We start from the raw sequence: 21084 nt of genomic DNA on the forward strand, positions 1-21084 counted from the left end.
TGGGGGATCGAGACGGTCCTAAAATATGTATAGTTAAACGTTAAATTACATGTTTGCAAAACCATTTTTGAATCAACAAATTATTTTGAATTTATTTAGACATGAAAGTTTTATGAAAAAGGCAATAGTGTCTATTGAATCCTTAAGTTGCATGTGGATTTTGATGCAGAACTTGCAGCTGCAATGCAAATGACAACAGAAATATTTCATCCCTTACATTAAGTGTTAATTTACAAGTACAAAAATTATCAAAATACTTTGGGAAGTTGTTATGCTTTGCGTGAGCAAAGTCGGTAAGTTTAATCTCTGGGTCAAAATGACCAGAACAAAGCATGAGGGTTAAATAAACTAACAAAAGCCTCTTGGGTTTGGAACGGCACTGTCACGGTTGCACTACTGAGTGGAGTGCGGAGCAAGGAACGGAGGGAGACGAGGAGTACATCAATCCAGAGAACTTTAAATCACATAAAGGAAACACGGAAAACTCATGTAGCACATGTAGACATGGACGATACCGGACGCTGAAATAAAAACAGGGAACACTATTTAAACACATGACAAGACAAGGGGATGACGAGACACACCTGGGATCAATGGAAATAAACGGGGAACACTTGGAATTAAATCAACATAATCAGGACAGGAATAGGAAACTAACCAAATATGGGCAAGGAGGGCACATGGGGAGCAAAACACACACAAAACATGGAACAAAGTCTGACACACGCACCTAGAGCGGCATCATGCCAGCTCACACGGTCAGAGAGCTCGAGAAAACCCTCCACATATCGCTCCAACCCCAGACCGCCCTGCTGCAAAACCCACAGTGCGTCCTCAGCTGCAATCATCTTTTTTGGGTCCGGTATTCTGTCACGGTTGCACTACTGAGTGGAGTGCGGAGCAAGGAACAGAGGGAGACGAGGAGTACATCAATCAAGAGAACTTTAATCACGGAAACACGGAAAACTCATGTAGCACATGTAGACATGGGCAATACGGACGCTGAACTAAAAACAGGGAACACTATTTAAACACATGACAAGACAAGGGGATGATGAGACACACCTGGGATCAATGGAAATAAATGGGGAACACCTGGAATTAAATCAACATAATCAGGACAGGAACAGGAAACTAACCAAATATGGGCAAGGAGGGCACACGGGGAGCAAAACACACGCAAAACATGGAACAAAGTCTGACAGGCATGAGAACGAGTAAATAATGACTATTTTCATTTGCGGGTGAACTCACACTTCCAGGCAGCATCAGTGGAAAACACAGTTAAGAAAATCCCGGGGGTATGGTGAACATGATGTAGTGAACAGCAGCCAAGATGACAACCCCCTTTCCACAAAATGTAATAATTCATAATTATAAAAACTAAAGCATGCAGACATTATTCAGTTAGGCAGAGATTATGTAACACTTTCCAGATATTATATATAACATTTGTCCCAGAAAAGCTCTGCTAAATTTATTAGTAGTCACAATTTTATTACCCCTCTCGGTTTTTTTTATTTATTTCTAGGTTAAACAGCAATCCCGGGGGTATGGTGAACATGATGTAGTGAACAGCAGCCAAGATGACAACCCCCTTTCCACAAAATGTAATAATTCATAATTATAAAAACTAAAGCATGCAGACATTATTCAGTTAGGCAGAGATTATGTAACACTTTCCAGATATTATATATAACACTTGTCCCAGAAAAGCTCTGCTAAATTTATTAGTAGTCACAATTTTATTACCCCTCTCGGTTTTTTTTATTTATTTCTAGGTTAAACAGCCATTTGAGTGTGTTGGGATGGACCTCATTGGCAAACTGACAATGACAGACAACGGCAATCGGTACTGTAATTGATGACGTGACAAAGTGGCCACAGGCCTTTTCTTTAAAATCTAAATCTGCCACAGAGGTCACAGATTTACTAATAAAATCCACCAGTCCACCAGTTTGAGGCACCAAAAAGAGTTTTCACAAATCAGGGGACAGAGTTTAGCAATAAGGTAAGTTGTGTTGTTTTTTAACTTCTGCTCTTGTGTGTATCATCCCCTTTCATCTTTTCCCGGTTTACTTGACTACTTTATATTTGTAGCTCAACAGACACATATGCAAGGTGCTTAACATTGAAAGGACCCTGTGAGCACCTACCGTCCACAGATGAATGTTTTTGTTGAGAGGATGAATGGGACAATACAGAAGTGCCTTTCCAAATCATTCAAATCTAATTGTTTTTATGACAACCTCATTGTCGATAAGCCCCTGGCTATGTTCTGCCCGAGCCACTTCCTGCAGTTCAACTAGTAGAATATGACGTGAAGTTATACAAGGTCAATTACCAGAGAATGGAAATGTTGAAACCCTGAATACATTTACATTTATTCATTTAGCAGACACTTTTATCCAAAGCGACTTGCAATTTGCTCCGTTAGAAAGGGCCTGATCTTTCTGATGTTGTACAATGCAAACATGCAAGATCGAGCAGTTTTTGCAAAGTGGTCTTTTAAAGTCAGCTACATTTTTTAAAGTCAGCTACATCAAAGATTAAACCAAGATTTCTGACCAAACTTGATGGGGTAATTGCTGATTACATGGCAAGCTGCTTTGGATGCATGAATGTAAACAGTGTTTCTTAAAGGGTTAGTTCACCCAAAAATTTAAATTAGCCTGTTATTTACTCACCCTCAAGCCATCCTAGGTGGAGGATGTTATATACAGTCGGAGTTATATTAAAAATGGTCCTGGCACTTCTAAGCTCTATCATTGCAGTGGGCGGGTGTTTCTGTTCAACAGTCCAAAACACGTTAAATAAAGTGCACGCATCCATAATAAAAAGTGCCTCACACAGCTCCGGGGCATGAATAAAGGCCTCCTGTAAAGAATCCATGCGTTTTTGTAAGAAAAATATCCATATTTCAAATGTAATAAACACTTTTCTATCACTTCCGACATCTGTACAACGCGGAAGCAGTTCCGGCGGAACAATAGCGTTTTAAGGACAAAAACCAGACAAATGCCTTGACATATATCATCTGATCGATGTCTTGAGGTGCGGTAACTATAGTATAAGCAGAATAATTGACTCCAGGCCATTGAATTATTAGAAAATAAGAATTCTGCTTCACGTCGTGGCCGCACCATCACCTTGGGTGTGCATTATTTTCTAAGAATTCAACAGCCCGTCTTCAGTTATTCCTTACTTATAATAACTTTTTATGTGAATATACATTTCAATGTAATTTATTGCTGTGATGCGCAGCTGAATTTTCAGCATCATTACTCCAGTCTTCAGTGTCACATGATCCTTCAGAAATCATTGTAATATGCTGCTTTGCTGCTTGAGAAATATTTCTGATTATTATCAATGTGTAAAAGTTGTGCTGCCAAATAGTTTTGTGAAAACTATGATTCATTTTATTTTTCAGGATTCTTTGATGAATAGAAAGTTCAAAAGTGAAGTGAAGTGAAGTGACATGTGGCCAAGTATGGTGACCCATACTCGGAATTAGTGCTCTGCATTTATCCCATCCAAAGTGCACACACACAGCAGTGAACACACACACACCGTGAACACACACCCGGAGCAGTGGGCAGCCATTTATGCTGCGGCGCCCGGGGAGCAGTTGGGGGTTCGGTGCCTTGCTCAAGGGCACCTCAGTCGTGGTATTGAAGGTGGAAGAGAGCACTGTACATTCACTGTACAATCTTTTGTAATATAAATATCTTTACTGGCACTTTTGATCAATTTATTTTATCCTTGTTGGGGAAAAAAATAAAATAAATAAATAAATATATATATATTTATATATTAGGGCTGTCAGTTTAATGCGTTAACTTAATTAATTAATGAAAAAATAACGCAATTAAAATATTTTTACGCAGTTAACGCACTGGCCCCGCCCCCAGACAAGTACGTCATCTTACATTTCATATCGTTGACTGTTGACAAATATGATGCAGAGCAACAACTTCATAAATGCAACTATGGCCTAAAATTCAAGATATTGGGACAAAAATGCTCCTGTATGAGTTTTTGTCTCATATTTATATCGCATGATAAGCGATATCATACGAGCAGCGAGAGTAATATCACACGAGTGCTGTTTGTCCCAAATAGCACGAGTGCAAATGTGATTTTACACAACGGTTCAGTAAATAAGAGGTTAATATTGTGTTGTATTTTAAACACAATATTGTCTGTTTTTGCTCTGTTTTGGCAACAGAAATATTACCTATAAAGCCACAGCAGAACTGTTGTGCGTCTCCGAGCAACACAGTGGTGTTTAGTTTCTGAATAAATCCGTGTTTTGAACGAATCGGGTGAATCAATGATTCAAAGGCCCATTAATAAAGTGAGCCGTTTACTGAATTCCTGAATGAATCAGCCGTTTGAACGAATCGAATAAAAGACTCATAAAGACAATTACTGCCACCTGCTGGCAGTTTTAGTTTCTTATTTAGAGTATTATTTCATTAAAAAAAGGGAAAAAATAGGGGAAAAAACTTTAAAGGAATAGTTCACCCAAAAAACTTTAATTATGCCATCATTTACTCAAACCTGAATGACTTACTTTCTTTTGTGGAACATAAAATAAGGTATTTTGAAGAATGTTGGCAAAAAAGCTGTTTTGGTTACCAATGACTTCCACTGCATGAATGGGGGAAAAAAACAGATGTTTCTCAAATTATCTTCTTTTATGTTTCATAGTTTGTTGAATCAAATAAAATATTTCTTTCTAAAGCTACTTTTTGTAATATCTACTTGATACTTTTCTCATTTAACATAATATGTATACATATCTTACATTCCTCTTCTTAAAATTGAATTAAACTCTTTTCTAAAATCCCAGACAAAACCCTAAGATTTCTTAAATATTATAGAGAAATATTGAAAGAAAATAACAATAGGCCTAGATGCTTTCCTTTGTGGAACATAAAATAAGGTATTTTGAAGAATGTTGGCAAAAAAGCTGTTTTGGTTACCAATGACTTCCACTGCATGAATGGGGGAAAAAAACAGATGTTTCTCAAATTATCTTCTTTTATGTTTCATAGTTTGTTGAATCAAATAAAATATTCCTTTCTAAAGCTGCTATTTATAATGTCTACTTAATACTTTCTCAATTAACACAAAAATAGATTAAATAATCTTTTGGGGGTATTTTCACTGCCAAATGTAGATTAATTAATCGACACATCATGTAATTAATTAGATTAAAAATTGTAATTGACTGACAGCCATTATATATATATATATATATATATATATATACACTGACCAAAATTATAAATGCAATACTTTTGTTTTTGCCCCCATTTTTCATGAGCTGAACTCAAAGAGACCTTTTGTGTACATACACTTTTTCTATGTACACAAAAGGCCTATTTCTCTCAAATATTGTTCACAAATCTGTCTAAATCTGTGTTAGTGAGCGCTTCTCCTTTGCCGAGATAATCCATCCACCTCACAGGTGTGGCATATCAAGATGCTGATTAGACAGCATGATTATTGCACAGGTGTGCCTTAGGCTGGCTACAATAAAAGGCCACTCTAAAATGTACTGTTTTACTGTATTGGGGGGTCCGGGGGGGTCCGAAAACCAGTCAGTTTTGCCTCACGCAGTGCAACACATCTCTTTCGCATAGAGTTGATCAGGTTGTTGATTGTGACCTGTGGAATGTTGGTCCACTCCTCTTCAATGGCTGTGCGAAGTTGCTGGATATTGGCAGGAACTGGAACACGCCGTCGTATACGCCTATCCAGAGCATCCCAAACATGCTCAATGGGTGACATGTCCGGTGAGTATGCTGGCCATGCAAGAACTGGGATGTTTTCAGCTTCCAGGAATTGTGTACAGATCCTTGCAACATGGGGCCGTGCATTATCATGCTGCAACATGAGGTGATGGTCGTGGATGAATGGCACAACAATGGGCGAGTGGCCTTTTATTGTGGCCAGCCTAAGGCACACCTGTGCAATAATCATGCTGTCTAATCAGCATCTTGATATGTCACACCTGTGAGGTGGATGGATTATCTCGGCAAAGGAGAAGTGCTCACTAACACAGATTTAGACAGATTTGTGAACAATATTTGAGAGAAATAGGCCTTTTGTGTACATAGAAAAAGTCTTAGATCTTTGAGTTCAGCTCATGAAAAATGGGGCAAAAACAAAAGTGTTGCGTTTATAATTTTGTTCAGTGTATATATAAATACACACATGCATGCATATATTTCAGAAAGATATGTTATGTTTATATATTAAATATACTTATTTATAATATAAATTATATGGATATAAATATAGACGTAAATACAGGTAAATATTTTCAAAATATATTATGTATGAGTGTTATATATATACATAATAAATATACACAGAACACATATTATGCAAACAAAAACTTTTATTTTGGATGCGATTAATCGTTTGACAGCACTAATATATATATTTTTTTTTTATTTTGATACTTTTGAATGGTATTATGGTTTCCACAAAAAATATGAAGAAGTACAATATAGTGAGAATATAGTGTTTTCTATATTCATAATAATCAGAAATGTTTCTTGCACAGTTAATCAGCATATTAGAATGATTTTTTAAGGATTTTGTGACAGTGAAGACTGGAGTAATGATGCTGACAATTCAGCTTTGATCACAGAAATAAGTTACATTTTAATATATATTCACATAAAATACAGGTATTATAAATTGAAATGTTGTTTTCACAATATTAGTGTTTTATCGTATTTTTTATCAAATAAATGCAGCCTTGGTAAACATAAGAGTCTTCTTTTAAAAACATAAAAAAATCGTATTAATCCCAAACTTTTGACTAGTTATTTAACTCTGTCCCCGCCAGCGTTTTTGAAAAACGTTGCCAGCCACCGCCAGCGTTTTTGCCGATTTTGACTAAAATTTCATGACCCCCAGAATATTTTGTTGTATGAATATCTGAACATGCATTACATCAGGACCCATCAGACCCTCTACTTTAAAAAAAATATATATATATATTTTAGCTTCAAGCATTGTTTTTTTTATCAACACTTGAATGTAGGTAGGTTTCATAAAAGCAACATTTTGAGCTAAAAGCTGAGAAAATCGCATTTTTATCAAATACTACATGTGGATAATATTCAGTAATATTATCAAAGCAAAGATGCAGTAGATGGCTTCCATCTGCATTGGAGGTCTTCTCGGGTCCTAAAATCTTTACCCGACCCGAATCACTTCTTACCCGAACCCGATGTGCATAAATAAATTTTTTTAAAAGAAAAACCCAACCTGAGACAGACCCGATGAAATTAGACCCGAGCCCGACTCGACGGCATTTAATTTCGAACCCGACTGGACCCGAACGTAAACAGCATTGACGTGTGTACAGCCTGCAGCCCTGCGCGCAGTCAGTCAGGAAAAATCCCGGTGTCCTGCAGACTGATTTGGCCATTACTTTAATTTATTTAAAATGTATTAAATTTATTATTAGGCTACTTTATATTAGTGCCTGCCTGATGGATACAAGTTATTTCTGAGCTCGGCTTTCAATTGTGACCAGTGGATTTGAAACATAAACGTGATAGTTTGATAAAAAAATAAATCGATAGCCTAATAATTCATGGATTCGCTAGTGTTGTCTGCAACCTGATCTCTAGCGAATAGCTTCTGCACACAAAAAATAAAAGCCCTGCATGAACACGCAGCATAATGAAGCGAGTGGATTTTCCTGATGGATCTCATATCTATAAGATGATTTCTGTGTGCGAGGTTACAAACATATGCTCCTTTTCTATGTGCGTTCCTCACTTAACGTGAAAGTAGCCTACGCATTCGGGATAGTTTAGAAGAATTCAGGTCTAATCGGGTCCATTTGGAAAAAGCATGTTTATTTTAAATTACCCGAGACCCGAGGTCGCTAATACCGAACCCCACCCGTGTCCGAAGTACTAGTCGAAGTTTTGGACCCAAACCCGCTCGGGAGACCTCGGGTTTTCGGATCGAAGTGGACCCGTGAAGACCTCTAATCTGCATCCTAAAGTTTGCACAGTCCTTTACCACTTCCTGGATTGACATTTCACTCTGTAACATTAGGCAGTTTTCATTTATATGCGGTTGTGATGATCGCATTATTTTTAATTTGCATATGCTTACATATGAGATCGCTCGTTTCTGCATCTTCCTGGTCTGTTTTTGATCGGCACATTCAAGACTCATTTAGGAGATGTGTAATAGCCCCCCCTAGCGTATAACAGAGAATGCGGAAACCCAGAAAATTCTGTGTTTGGTGCGGAAAGAGTTAAATTAACCATTCAATTTGACAGTAATGCAATGATGAGGGCCTCATTTATAAAATGCTGTGTAGAAACCATCCTAAATTTGATCTTACGATCATCTCTCAACTATGCATACGTGTGATTCATAGAATGAGCGTACGCACAGAAATTGCATGTGCACCTCTGTTTCAGATGTGAGATCACCAGTCATCATCCAAATCCTTTAATTTAGAACAGCGAGCTGCTACAATGAAATACAGCTTACATTTCCAAAAACCTGTAGAACGCTAAGCACTTTTCCACATCAAAGACAATTTTTACAATTATGAGTGCTGGCGTGGATTTAAGCGTACGTACACTCTAAGAATAAAATCTGTGCATACGCACACTTTATAAATGAGGCCCATAAACTTGGATATTTGAGAAAATCTACATAATTTAAATAAACTGTATCATTCTGAAGTTAATTAGAAATGGATCAGCAGACAGCTTAAAATGTCAAAACATCCGGCATTACAGCAATTTCACACCAACCGGAGGCAATTAGCAAACTAGTTCCACGTGTGTATCACACCAATGTACATATTTTGTGACAGCAAACTAATATAAAGTCTAAATTCAAAATTAACAAGTAATATTATTTTTTAATGCCAGTAGCCTTAATTTTTGCTAAACCTGTTTAATGACACTTAATGCTTTTCAATGCCCCGCAGGAAACCCCGTATTATAGGTGTATAATATACATGATTTACTTGTTGACATTTTAAATCTCCAGTCAGTAGTCCACTGTTCCACCTTTTTAATGGTTGCCCGCATGCAAGAAATTACTTGCAAAAAAATTTGAACCCTCTTCCATATGGCACCATCATCAACATATAATGCACATCCTATACCAGGGCCTACATTGTCAAATATATCATTAATCATAAAATTAAAGGGACTAATTACACTTCCCTGTGGTATACCGTTTTCTGCATTAAATACAGATGACTGACTTGATCCTACCTGCACCATAAATGTCCTTTGAAATAAAAATGGTAAGAACCAATTATACATTTGACCCGTTTCTCTCATTCTAGAAGATTTTTTAACAATCCTTCTCTCCATGCCATACCATATGCTTTGGCTGAAACAAGAAAATGTTTTTCTTAATAAATTTGCATTGTCTCATTTCTTGTATGAATCTAGCTGACATTATACCTAGGAATAAGACACACAAGTGCCCCCTAGAGGTGAATAGTAAAAATAGCTCATGAAAAAAATCAAGGTAACACCGTTAACACTGTTACAATATCCACATCGCTATGATGCTTTCATAAATGCTGTTTTGTCACCATTTATTTTGTTTATGAAAGGAAAACGTGCAGCACATATTTACATATTAATCAAGTTTAAATGTCGCATTAAGATGCTTTCGTTGTTCCAATCGTAAGTACACCTCTAAATTCATCCACTTCCACTCATTTGACTGGATTTCTGTCGTAGTGTAAACATGCATGTTGTAAAATTGATTGAAGACCGCCTTCTCTCCACCTACTGATCTATAGCATCTTTCCAGGTGGGATATAAACTCTGGCAGCTTATGTTGTAAGTTTGGTTTAAAGATGCAAAATGTACCAAGCACAATGTTCTCTGCCAAGCCCCACTTCTAACATGCATCCACAGCATTTGGTGTGGTTTTGCCGCTATCAGAGCAGAAACGAAAGCTGCTGCTCTTCTTATCTTTTTCCATTGTCTCATTTCACGTTTACATGTAAATTGTGTGAATGTGTTTTATCCAATTGATCAAAATATCTGAAAAACCCATGCATTTACCTACCCAATGACTCCCCACACTTGAAAAAATAGACAGTTTATTTGAGATCCGATCAACCAAAACACATTTTAAATCCAGGTGTAAACAAGGCCCAAATCCGCCGCTATGAACCATCTGTGAACCTCAAGATTGCCTTGTTTCTGCAAGTCTTTCCACAGTGATGATGGCACATGGAAGTCTTTTGCCTGGTGTTATTACATGATACCCAAGATGTTTCTTGTCTGTGAAACTTTCCACAATTCCACACTGATGACATAAAAACAGCTCTCTCATATGTGAAAACTCATGTGGGCCTTTAGGGCTGCTTTATGTCCGAAACTCTTTCCACAGTGACCACATGTAAACGGCTTCTCTCCAGTGTGAACTCTCATGTGCCTGTTAAGGGTATCTTTCCGGTTGAAATTTCTTCCACACTGTTGGCAGGTGAAAGGCTTCTCTCCAGTGTGAGTTCTTATGTGGTCTTCCAAGTGTTGTTTATAATTGAAACTCTTTCCGCACTGAGGGCATGTGTAGGGTTGCTCTCCAGTGTGAATTCTCATGTGGCCTTCAAAGTGTCGTTTTTGATGGAAACTCTTTCCACACTCGGAGCACGTGTAGGGTTTCCCTCCATGAATTTTCATGTGGACTTTAAGGTTTTCATGTTGATCAAAACACTTTCCACACTGTTGGCAGGTGTAAGGCTGCTCTCCATTGTGAACTCTCATGTGTCTGTTAAAGCTTTCTTTTTGAGTGAAACTCATTCCACATTGTTTGCAGGTGAAAAGGCTCTCTCCAGTGTGAACGGTCATGTGGGAAAGAAGGTTTCCTTTCCGGTTGAAACTTCTTCCACACTGTTGGCATTTGTAAGGCTTCTCTCCAGTGTGAACACTCATGTGGACTCCAAGGTTTCCAAGTTGAGTGAAACTCCTTCCACACTGTTGGCATGTGTACGGCTTCTCTCCATTGTGAATTCTAACGTGTCTTTTAAGAGTTACTTCGCGATTGAAATGCTTTCCACACTGCTGGCAGACATAAGGCTTTTCTCCTGTGTGAATTCTCATGTGTCTTTTAACACCTTGTTTTTGTCTAAAACACTTTCCACACTGTTGGCAGGTGAAATAACTACTACTTCCTGTCTTTTCAGTCTGTGAACTAAAAGATTTTTCTCCAGTTACTAAATCATGTCGATTCTTATATTGATCTTCCTCTTCCATTTCATTGAGTTCTTGACTCTCCTCTTTCAGCACCATCGGGTCTAAGGCGAAAAAAAGACAAATAAAAATTAACCCCAATTTAATGGCACAAAGCAACAGATGTCAAAATATTCAGACATGTAAAGTGTCAAAACCAACATAAAACTAGATCCTATACCCACTAAGTAACTAAAAAGAGGCGTTGCATGTAATCTGAGAATCACTTCCCAATGTTGCTAATTCTTTCTCACTTTAAGGCATGTCTCAAAAACTATAAAGCTGGCAATTAAACCTTCTGTTTAAAGAATTAGTTAACTTCCAGAATAAACATTTCCTGATAATTTACTTGGCCCAATGTCATCCAAAATGTTCACGTCTTTCTTCAGTCGCAAAGAAATTAAGGTTTTTGAGGAAAACATTCCAATAATTTTCTCCATATAATGGACCTCAATGACGGCCAACGGGTTAAAGGTCCAAATTTCAGTATCAAATGCTCGTCCTACACTAGCTCTGCGTTGCGCATTTACGTCTTCACGCATTCATCTCTGTACTTCGGTTCAAAAAGACAGGGTAGGGTGGAAAAACTCCATCTCATTTTCTCCTCCAACTTCAAAATCGCCCGTCATTGTTGTTTTACCTTTTTTGTATGGGACATTTGACTTTCTTTGCACATTTGCTTTGTAAACATTGGGTTGGTACTTTCGTCTATGTCTCGCATATGTGATTAAGTAATGCATGAGGTTGAGCTAGTGCAAGACAAGCATTTGTGGTTAAGTATACAAATTTATTTTAGAAAATGACCGATCTTTCGCTAGATAAGACCCTTATTCCTTGGCTGGGATCGTGTAGAGCCCTTTGAAGCTGCATTGAAACTACAGTTTGGCCCTTCAACCCTTTGGGTCAAATTGAAGTCCACTAGATGGAAAAAAAAATCTTGGAATGTTTTCCTCAAAAACCTTAAAGGGGTCATATGATATTGCTAAAAAGAACATTATTTTGTGTATTTGGTGTAATGAAATGTGTTTATGCGGTTTAAGGTTAAAAAAACACATTATTTTACACATACTGTACATTATTGTTGCTCCTCTATGCCCCGCCTTTCTGAAACGCGTCGATTTTTTACAAAGCTCATCGGTCTGAAAAGTGAGGTGTGCTCTGATTGGCCAGCTATCCAGTGCGTTGTGATTGGCCGAATACCTCAAGCGTGTGACGAAAATGTTACGCCCCATACCATGCTGTGATGATGCCGTCAGGCCGGAGCGATGAGACAAAAACAATAAAACCCATTATAAACGAGGCATTCGCTGCATCCAGTGGGGACATAATTATTCTGGAAGTTAACTAATTCTTTAAAAAGATATCAATCACCAATTTACTACATCTTCTAGGGATTAAAGTGTAAAGAAACGTGGGGGAAAAGAAACTCCCCACTTAACCATTAGACCCAAAACTCATTACACAGAAATTCATGTAATAATTTATTTTAAGAGAAAACTGGCAATATTCAGGGAAGAAGCAGCAGATGTTTGTTATAACTGAGATGACATCACTGTGGTTCAAACGACACTGACAGGTGGAGTTACAATTCCCCAATTAACCAAATCTGAAAGCAACACATTCACAGAAGCAAGAGAGAACAGCAGAACAAAACAATAATACAAATCCATTTAACACCATTTATGTTTAATGGGGGCTTTTATGCTTTTTACACTTTCAACGTTCTTTAGTGTGTAATGTTACTGTTTAAGCATGAAAAAGATCACAGAACTTATAAAGCAGAAATCACTCCAAAACAACTTATTCTTTATTTTAGTAAGCACTGTTTCTGAACTCCCTCAACTGTCTCGATTGTAGTCCTGAATTTTCTTCTGGGAACGTACACGTCCACAATATCCCTGTCCAGGGCCTGGTTGAGTTGCATTAGTAGTGCGTTGTCACCATGACCAAAAGACTCTGTTTCACAGATCTAAAATACTGGCGCACACGTGATTTCTTCCCCAGCTCTTCACATTCACAGACATAAGCAACATTATCAGGGACATTATCAGGGGCAGGACTTTTGAAATCAAATGAAAGATTTATTTTTGCCTTTTATTTGATAGGACAAGTAGTTAGACAGGAAGCAGAGTTGGAGAGAGAGAGAGGGGACGGGATTGGGAAAGGTCCGCAAGCCGGGACTCGAACACGGGACGCCCGAAGCTCAAAGGAGCTCCACGTCGACGCGCTGCCCACGAGTGCCGACCAAATTAAAAGACTTTAAGACTTTTTTAAGACCTTAATTAATAACAGGGGGGAAGGCAATCGGGGCCTGCGATTTTGTGTTTTTGCTTCCACCCAAGAAAGGTGTTTACAGCATGAAATAATAATAATTACTACGAATTATTTTGAGCTAAAATTTCTCAGACACATTCTGGGGACACCTTAGACTTAATTAGACCTATATTAAATAGTCTATAATTTTTTTTTTTTTTTTAATTTTGCAGAGAAACTGTAGTAATTTTTGAAGAATTACAGTCAACATTTAATGCCCACCATTGCACAAAAACTGCTTATTAAAGTTACAAATGACCTGCTTTTGCCATCTGATTGTGGCCACATCTCTCTTCTAGCACTGTCATTTCTGAAATAGCTCCTTTTTGTAAACCTCTTGTAACACTGAGAAGAACGGCAATGTTTTTCCAGAATGAGTTTGCAAATGATGTTTAAAGTCTTTTTGATGTGTGAAACATTTTGCAGGTGAAAGGTCTCTCTCCATTGTGAAGCCTGTTACTTTATATCTGAAGCTCTTTTCATACTGATTGCATGTAAATGGCTTCTGTTCATGTGATACCTAAGGTTTGGTTTTGTTGTGAAGCTTTTTTTACATTTATCTTTTCCAGATGCAGGTTTAATGCTTCTCTCTGGTATGAATTCTCATGTGGTATTTAAAGTGTCCTTTTTGATTGAAACTTCTTCCACACTGTTGGCAGGTGAAAGGCTTCTCTCCAGTGTGAATCATCATGTGCTTGTTAATGCATCCTCGTTGAGTAAAACTTTTTCCACACTGACAGCATGTGTAAGGCTTCTCGCCAGTGTGGACATTCATGTGATTTTTGAGGTTTCCTTTGTGAGTGAAACATTTTCCACACTGTTGGCAGATGAAAGGCTTTTCTCCAGTGTGAATTTTCATGTGGGCAATAAAAGTATGTTTATGTGGAAAACTATTTCCACATTGAGGGCATGTATAAGGTTTCTCTCCAGTGTGAACTCTCATGTGGCTTTTAAGGCTTGCTTTTTGACTGAAACATTTTCCACACTGTTGGCAGATGAAAGGCTTTTCTCCAGTGTGAATTTTCATGTGGGCATTAAAAGCATGTTTATGTGTAAAACTCTTTCCACATTGAGGGCATGTATAAGGTTTCTCTCCAGTGTGAACTTTCATGTGGCTTTTAAGGCTTGCTTTTTGACTGAAACTATTTCCACACTGCTGGCAGGTAAAAGGCTTCTCACCGGTATGAATCCTCATGTGGACTTTAAGGTTTCCTTGTAGATTGAAACTCTTTCCACACTGTTGGCAGGTGAAATGACTTCTCGTTTCAGTCTTTTGAGCTCTTTTAGATGAGCAACTAAATGATGTTTGTCCAGTTATGGAATCCTTGTATTTCTTACACTGATCTTTATCTTGCATTTCATTCAGTTCTTCACTCTCTTCTTTCAGTGCCATCAGGTCTATGGCGAAAAGAGACAAATACAAGTTAACCCCCATTAAAAAGCAACAGTAAAACAAAGTAACAATGGCCCAAATCTGCCATTTACATCTACAACAGGGGTGTCAAGCTCAGATTGTGGAGTTTCAGTCTTGCAGAATTTAGATCCGACACTCCTACCTTTAGTTTTCAAGTAATGAATACCTTGATTCAGGTGTGTTCAATTAGAGTTGGAGCTAAACTCTAGAGCAGGGCTTTGGCCCTCCAGGAACTGAGTTTGACATCCCTGGTCTACAATATTAGAAAATACTCTTTTCAACAATGTTCAGTTTTGCAGAAAAACTGTATTTCTGAACAATATTAGTCAGGATTTAAGCCCATTGTAACACAGAAACTATGCTTATTAAATAGGGTGGCCATATGTGACATTTATATGGGACACATCTTGGCCAGGATTTTTATATTGCCTAAAACATCCAAAGTAGTTTGACCAATAACATGCAGGTATTATATATAATCGACCAATCGTGGCGCGTGAGAAGGTGAGATCTACAGAGGGCGATCAAAGCAATGCAAATACGCACACGTTTGTTTGTTGGACTTGAGGCGTCGCTGCACACCGATCATTGTATGACACCAAAGTACCGCGAAAGCAATTCAAAAGCTATATATAGCTCTCGCGAATGTCATACAACGATCGATCTGCAAAGTGCAAACAGCCAAAACCTGGATATTTTAGGCAATATAGAAATCCTGGCATGGACACAGCCCGTAAAAAATGGCCATATGGTCACCATATTATTAAAGATATATCTCTCTCCTAGAGCTATTGGATCTTCAACCACATTCTGTTGGATAGCTTGAGAATTATGTAGGCAGTTGTGGACAAGAAATAATATGCTTTTTGTCCTATCTATCTGACTGGTACCACTTTGTGTAAATAAAGAGACATCTCTTCATACACAACTATGGAAAACACAACTCTTGTTTCCTTTGGTACAGTATTAACATACCTGCATATAGATCCACATCCCTGCTTGCCTGGACCCATTCCCACACATTACAGAACAATGGATCTAGCAGGTATGCAGCTTATTCTCCTGCGCCAGGGGAGCACTCCCTCGAGGACCATACCCGTGATTTCTTGGACTAAGCAAACCACACTCACTTTCTAGACAGTTTTCTCATTACCTTTTATTGTGCTGGTCTGAATGATCCTCTAGGTCAGGCGTTTTCAAACCTGTCCTGGAAGACCCCCAGCCCTGCACATTTTGTATATCTCCCTTATCTAACACACCTGATTCAACTCATCAGCTCGTTAGCAGAGACTGCAATAATTAAATTGGGTGTGTCTGATGTGCAGGGCTGGGGGTTCTCCAGGACAGGTTTGAAAACCACTGCTCTAGGTACACAACTATCCTGTGTTGGTCCTCAAGGGACATTTGAGCAATTTGGTTCCCCCTTCACTGTGGGGGAGGTGAGGGAGGACTCTTCCTCTAAACAGTTTTTGGGGGGTAGTTATGCTCCTCAAGCTTTGGCGGACATGGAGCTTGGGCTGTCACTTATGTTATCAGCCTGCACCAACTCGGCTACTGGACCAATCTTGGGGCGTCCAGTGGGGCAGACCCTCCATTGATGTTGGTCCGAGTGGCTGCCACTCCAGAGTCTCGTAACCACAGGGCTGCTACCCCAGTCTCTCCATGACATTGTCACCACTTCAGAGTCTCATCACGACATGGCCACCACGCCAGAGTCTCCAGCCATCATGGACACCAAACCAGTTTTTCCGAGTGTCATAAACGTCACATCTGAGGCTACAAGGGCTTGCAGTTTGGCGGACCCACCACTGATGTCCGTGCGAGCAGTTGGTATCCTGACATCCTCAGCGTTCTCAAGCCCGATGGCCTCAGCGGTTCTTCCACCTTCTGCTGCCCTTTCCAGTGATGGTGGTCACCATTTTGTGTCTGGGCTGTACACACTTCTCCCGAGGCGGCGGTGAACGCTACAGAACCTCCCGAGGAGGTGGCAACCATCCCTGAGCTCTCTGCCTGTCCTGTCATGGCCATGGAAGCCATTTCTGAACACTTTCTCTTTGCTTTCTGTGACAGTTCTGCCTGTGTCGCCGCGATGGTCTTCCGCTCTGCCTGCTCCGCCTTTGTGGTCTTCTGGCTCCACCCTGGTCTTCTGTTTCACCCACGCAACCAGATCTGCTTGCTTCGCTCTGGTCTCCCGCTCTGCTTGCTCCATCCTGGCCACCCGCTCTGCCAGCTCCATCCTGGCCACCCGCTCTGCCAGCTCCATCCTGGTCACTTGCTCCACCACAGTCTCCAGGCCCTCTTCCACTCCATCTGCTGTGTGCCTTGTTTGTCATAGTTACACTCATTAGTTGCCATAGCCACTCATTGGACTATACCCACTCCTTGTTAGTTCCCATAATAACTCGTTGGTTCCTTTTGTTCTCCCTTGTATATAGCGCTTGTGTTTCCCTTGTGCTTTGTTAGTGTTTTTTGCTCATGTTTCCTGTTCCTTGTTTGTTGTGTTCCTTGACTTTTGTTTCCTTTGTTAAATTAATAAATTACCTTCATATAGGACCACATGCCTGCTTGCCTGGATTTATTCCCCCACATTACTTACACACACACACATATATATACATATTTACTTATTTATTTTAGGGATGTCACAATTTTCGATATAACATCAAACCATTCGGTACGACATCCACTGTTCAATACGCGTTTGTGAATTGCGGATTTTCAGTTTTGCGTTTAAATAATATTTGTGTTTTATTTTACTCAGAATTGGCTGTGTGTGTGTGCCTGTGAGTTCACGTGCTGAGATGAGGAAACACCTCCCCACTTATATTTGAAAAAGCAACACACGCTGAGCATCTTCCCTTATAATGACATGCAATGATAATCCTTTCTAAACCTGTTGTCCAACAAAAGAGAACATTATAACTTGTTTTTACTTCACAACATTAGTCGAGTCTTTGAAATAACTTCCTTTTGTGATCTGATGTGGCTTCTTATCACAGAATGAGGCAGAAAATTCTACACTGTAATAAAGGCTATGCCAATTAGAAAAGGCTTGAAAAACACACAAACCAAATTGTCGCGGGAGAGTGTTTATTGTCCTTAGCCTACATTTCATCATTCAAAACATTTAACGTTATATCTTCTTTTTATTCAGTTACAGCGATAGCTTTGTCCATATTAGGGATTTCCTGGAACGTCATCAGTGTTACTTCTATGATGCATATGTGGATTTTCTGCGCGAGGGCGCCCTCTGGCGTCCAGTATGAATGAAACACACATTACATGTGTTTATAGCACTCAATAATGGCCAATCCATCCTATTTTGGGTAACAATCAGAAAAATAATACCTCTCTCAAAAGAAATGTTAAGCAGACATATAAAAATCTACACTTTTTCCAGTGTACAGAGGTTTACAGGAGTTTTTTTGTTGTAAAAAAAAAAAACACTGATGTGCCAAGCTATCAGAACCGAACTGAACCGAAAACTGTGGTTAAAAAGCGAGGTACATATTGAACCGTGGACTAACTGTATTGTTGCATTCCTATATACAGTGGGTACGGAAAGTATTCAGACCCCCTTAAATTTTTCACTCTTTGTTATATTGCAGCCATTTGCTAAAATCATTTAAGTTAATTTTTTTTCCTTATTAATGTACACGCAGCACCCCATATTGACAGAAAAACACAGAATTGTTGACATCTTTGCAGATTTATTAAAAAAGAAAAACTGAAAAATGCTCAGTATTTAGTAGAAGCACCCTCTTGATCTAATATATATATATATATATATATATATAAACACCCAATCAAACTATATTTGCAAAACACCATGTTTGAAGACAAAGGGTTATAAACTTTGCCAGAGGAAGGACACTTTCTCAATGGCTCACTTGCCTTCTGAGGGGTGTGACATCCTCACACTGTAAAAGATCACTGATCTCAAGATCAGGGCAGTTTGGAGTTCTAGGATTCTGAATATTCAAGAGAAGATGCTTAACTAAAAGTCTTTGACACACCTTAAACTTGTGCCAGACTCTGGCCAGGTCTTTCCATTCATCAAAGATCCTGTGATTCATCAACCAACTTCATCAAAGACCAACTGGAGCCTTAAATTGGATCAGGACTCTCTCTCAAATAGGTGAGCTGTGCAAGAATCAAGCTTTACACCTTCACATATCCTTTACACCTTTTTCTGTCTGAACTAAGTAAATGGCTGTAGATTTGCTCAATATCAAATTCTACCATAACTTCATACTTTTATTCTTTACTGCTTAAGTTTGAAACCTTTTCCTATGCCAACTGTGTGTATGTGTGTTTTTTTAATTTTATCGCACTTGAGGTTATTCATTGTTTTGCTCATAACTGGAGTCCCTAATAATGCAAATTTTGCTATGTGCTCTTAGTATTGTACCATAAAAAAAGTTGTTTTCCATAACCAGGAAATTAACACTTCTTATAACTGATAGAAAGTTAAGACTGAGACATCAAGTGAATACTTACAGCTCATCTATTTATAATTAATTATAATTATAGTTAATATTTTATATTTACCTTTGAGCTAATTTGCTACAAGTGCCACAGGTCTCAGTATTAGCTCCTCTGCTTTCAGAGGTGTAAAGAGTGTAAACCTGAAAACCATACTTGAGTAAAAGTACAGATACCTTACAATGAAAATTACTCCACTACAAGTTACAAGTCACCAATTTCAAAACAACTTGAGTAAAAGTTTTCGAGTATCTGATTTTAACAGTATTAATATAAAATACTTAAGTATTTTACTTATAAAACTCCCCTCTTCTCCTTCTGTCTCCTCACTGAGGCATACCTCAAGTAAGCAAGGTTTGGGTTAATCACCCGAGAGTTCAGGGTTTAGCAGAGGGTAAGTTAACCCTGCTTTCTGAAATACCCCCAGCTGACTTATCAAGACCACATTGCAAAAACTGCTCGATCTTGCAGGTTTGCATTGCACAACGTCAGAAAGATCAGGCCCTTTCTAACGGAGCATGCTGCACAACGTCTTGTCCATGCCCTTGTAATTTCTAGGCTGGACTACTGCAATGCTCTTCTGGCTGGACTTCCATCAAGCACAATCAAACCTCTACAAATGATTCAGAATGCAGTGACACGACTGGTCTTTAACGAGCCCAAATGGGCCCACGTCACACCTCTCTATGTCCCTGCACTGGCTACCAGTTGCAGCTCACATCAAGTTCAAGACACTGATGCTTGCATATAGAACAGCCACAGGCTCAGCACCCGCCTACTTCCACTCACTACTACGAATCTACATCCCCTCCAGAAGTCTGAAATCTACTAGTGAGCGACGCCTCGTGGTACCATCACAGAGAGGCTCAAAATCACTTTCCAGAACATTCTCGTTCACCATTCCTGGCTGGTGGATTTTCATTCACCGTTCCTGGCTGGTGGAATGATCTTCCCACCCCAATACAGAATGCTGATTAGCTGACAATTTTAAAGCAACAACTGAAAACTCATCTTTCGTCACCATCTGACTTCATCTTAAAAAAAAACAAAAAACTTTGCTTTTAGTAGCTCATAACTCGCAGATTTAGGAGAAAATCTTAAAAATAATTGGCGTCAGTCTTAAATTTAGGACTCCTACATTTTTGTTTTTCACAAAGCGTTTTAGCGCTAAAACTAGCTCCTAAATCTGTGAAACGTTAGGAGTAGTGAAGAGGACTCCTAAGTCACTAAGACCAAATCTGAACTATCCTAAAATGGCTGTTGCCAGCAATCTACCTCGGAATATAAAAATTTTAGAAACATTTGACGATAATGAGCTTTTAAAAAGGTATTGGCTTTGGTTTGGAGTATTTTTGATTATATCCTTAATATATAGCTGTTCTCGTGTCCAGTTTGGTTTTCTTTTATGTTTGCATGCCTTACTATCAGCCATGATTATTCTACTCTGCTAATTAAAAGGCTGTTTATATGCATATTACCAAAATTTTATTAGTCGCAGAAAAAAAAATTCCACATGAAGTGGCCAAAGCACGCAGTCTGTGATGGACAAATCGTTAACGGCTGGTCTATGTGGTAATATAGTACATCGGGCAGGACATCCATATGCTC

General features: G+C 38.8%; 2 protein-coding genes across 3 annotated transcripts; both read right to left on the reverse strand.

The window, feature by feature from the left end:
- Positions 1-9484: 9484 nt before the first annotated feature.
- LOC107718512 (gastrula zinc finger protein XlCGF8.2DB-like) lies at positions 9485-11406 on the reverse strand. 2 transcript variants are annotated; one of them, XM_016525614.1, is made up of 2 exons: positions 11170-11406; positions 9485-11001 (listed from the first exon to the last, which is right to left on the reverse strand). In XM_016525614.1, the coding sequence occupies exons 1-2, from the start codon at positions 11322-11324 to the stop codon at positions 10365-10367; spliced, it is 792 nt and encodes a 263-aa protein (XP_016381100.1). In that variant the 5' UTR covers positions 11325-11406; the 3' UTR covers positions 9485-10364. The 2 variants fall into 2 exon arrangements, with proteins under 2 accessions (XP_016381100.1, XP_016381099.1); XM_016525613.1 differs by having other exon boundaries at positions 9485-11404.
- A 1532-nt stretch (positions 11407-12938) lies between these two features.
- LOC107718516 (gastrula zinc finger protein XlCGF8.2DB-like) lies at positions 12939-14937 on the reverse strand. Its single transcript, XM_016525619.1, has one exon. It carries the CDS (start codon positions 14932-14934, stop codon positions 14155-14157), a length of 780 nt encoding a protein of 259 aa, XP_016381105.1. The 5' UTR covers positions 14935-14937; the 3' UTR covers positions 12939-14154.
- Between the last annotated feature and the right edge of the window lie 6147 nt (positions 14938-21084).

Source organism: Sinocyclocheilus rhinocerous, unplaced genomic scaffold (genome assembly GCF_001515625.1).
Source record: "Sinocyclocheilus rhinocerous isolate Xijiao unplaced genomic scaffold, SAMN03320098_v1.1 scaffold723, whole genome shotgun sequence".
NCBI lineage: Eukaryota > Metazoa > Chordata > Actinopteri > Cypriniformes > Cyprinidae > Sinocyclocheilus > Sinocyclocheilus rhinocerous.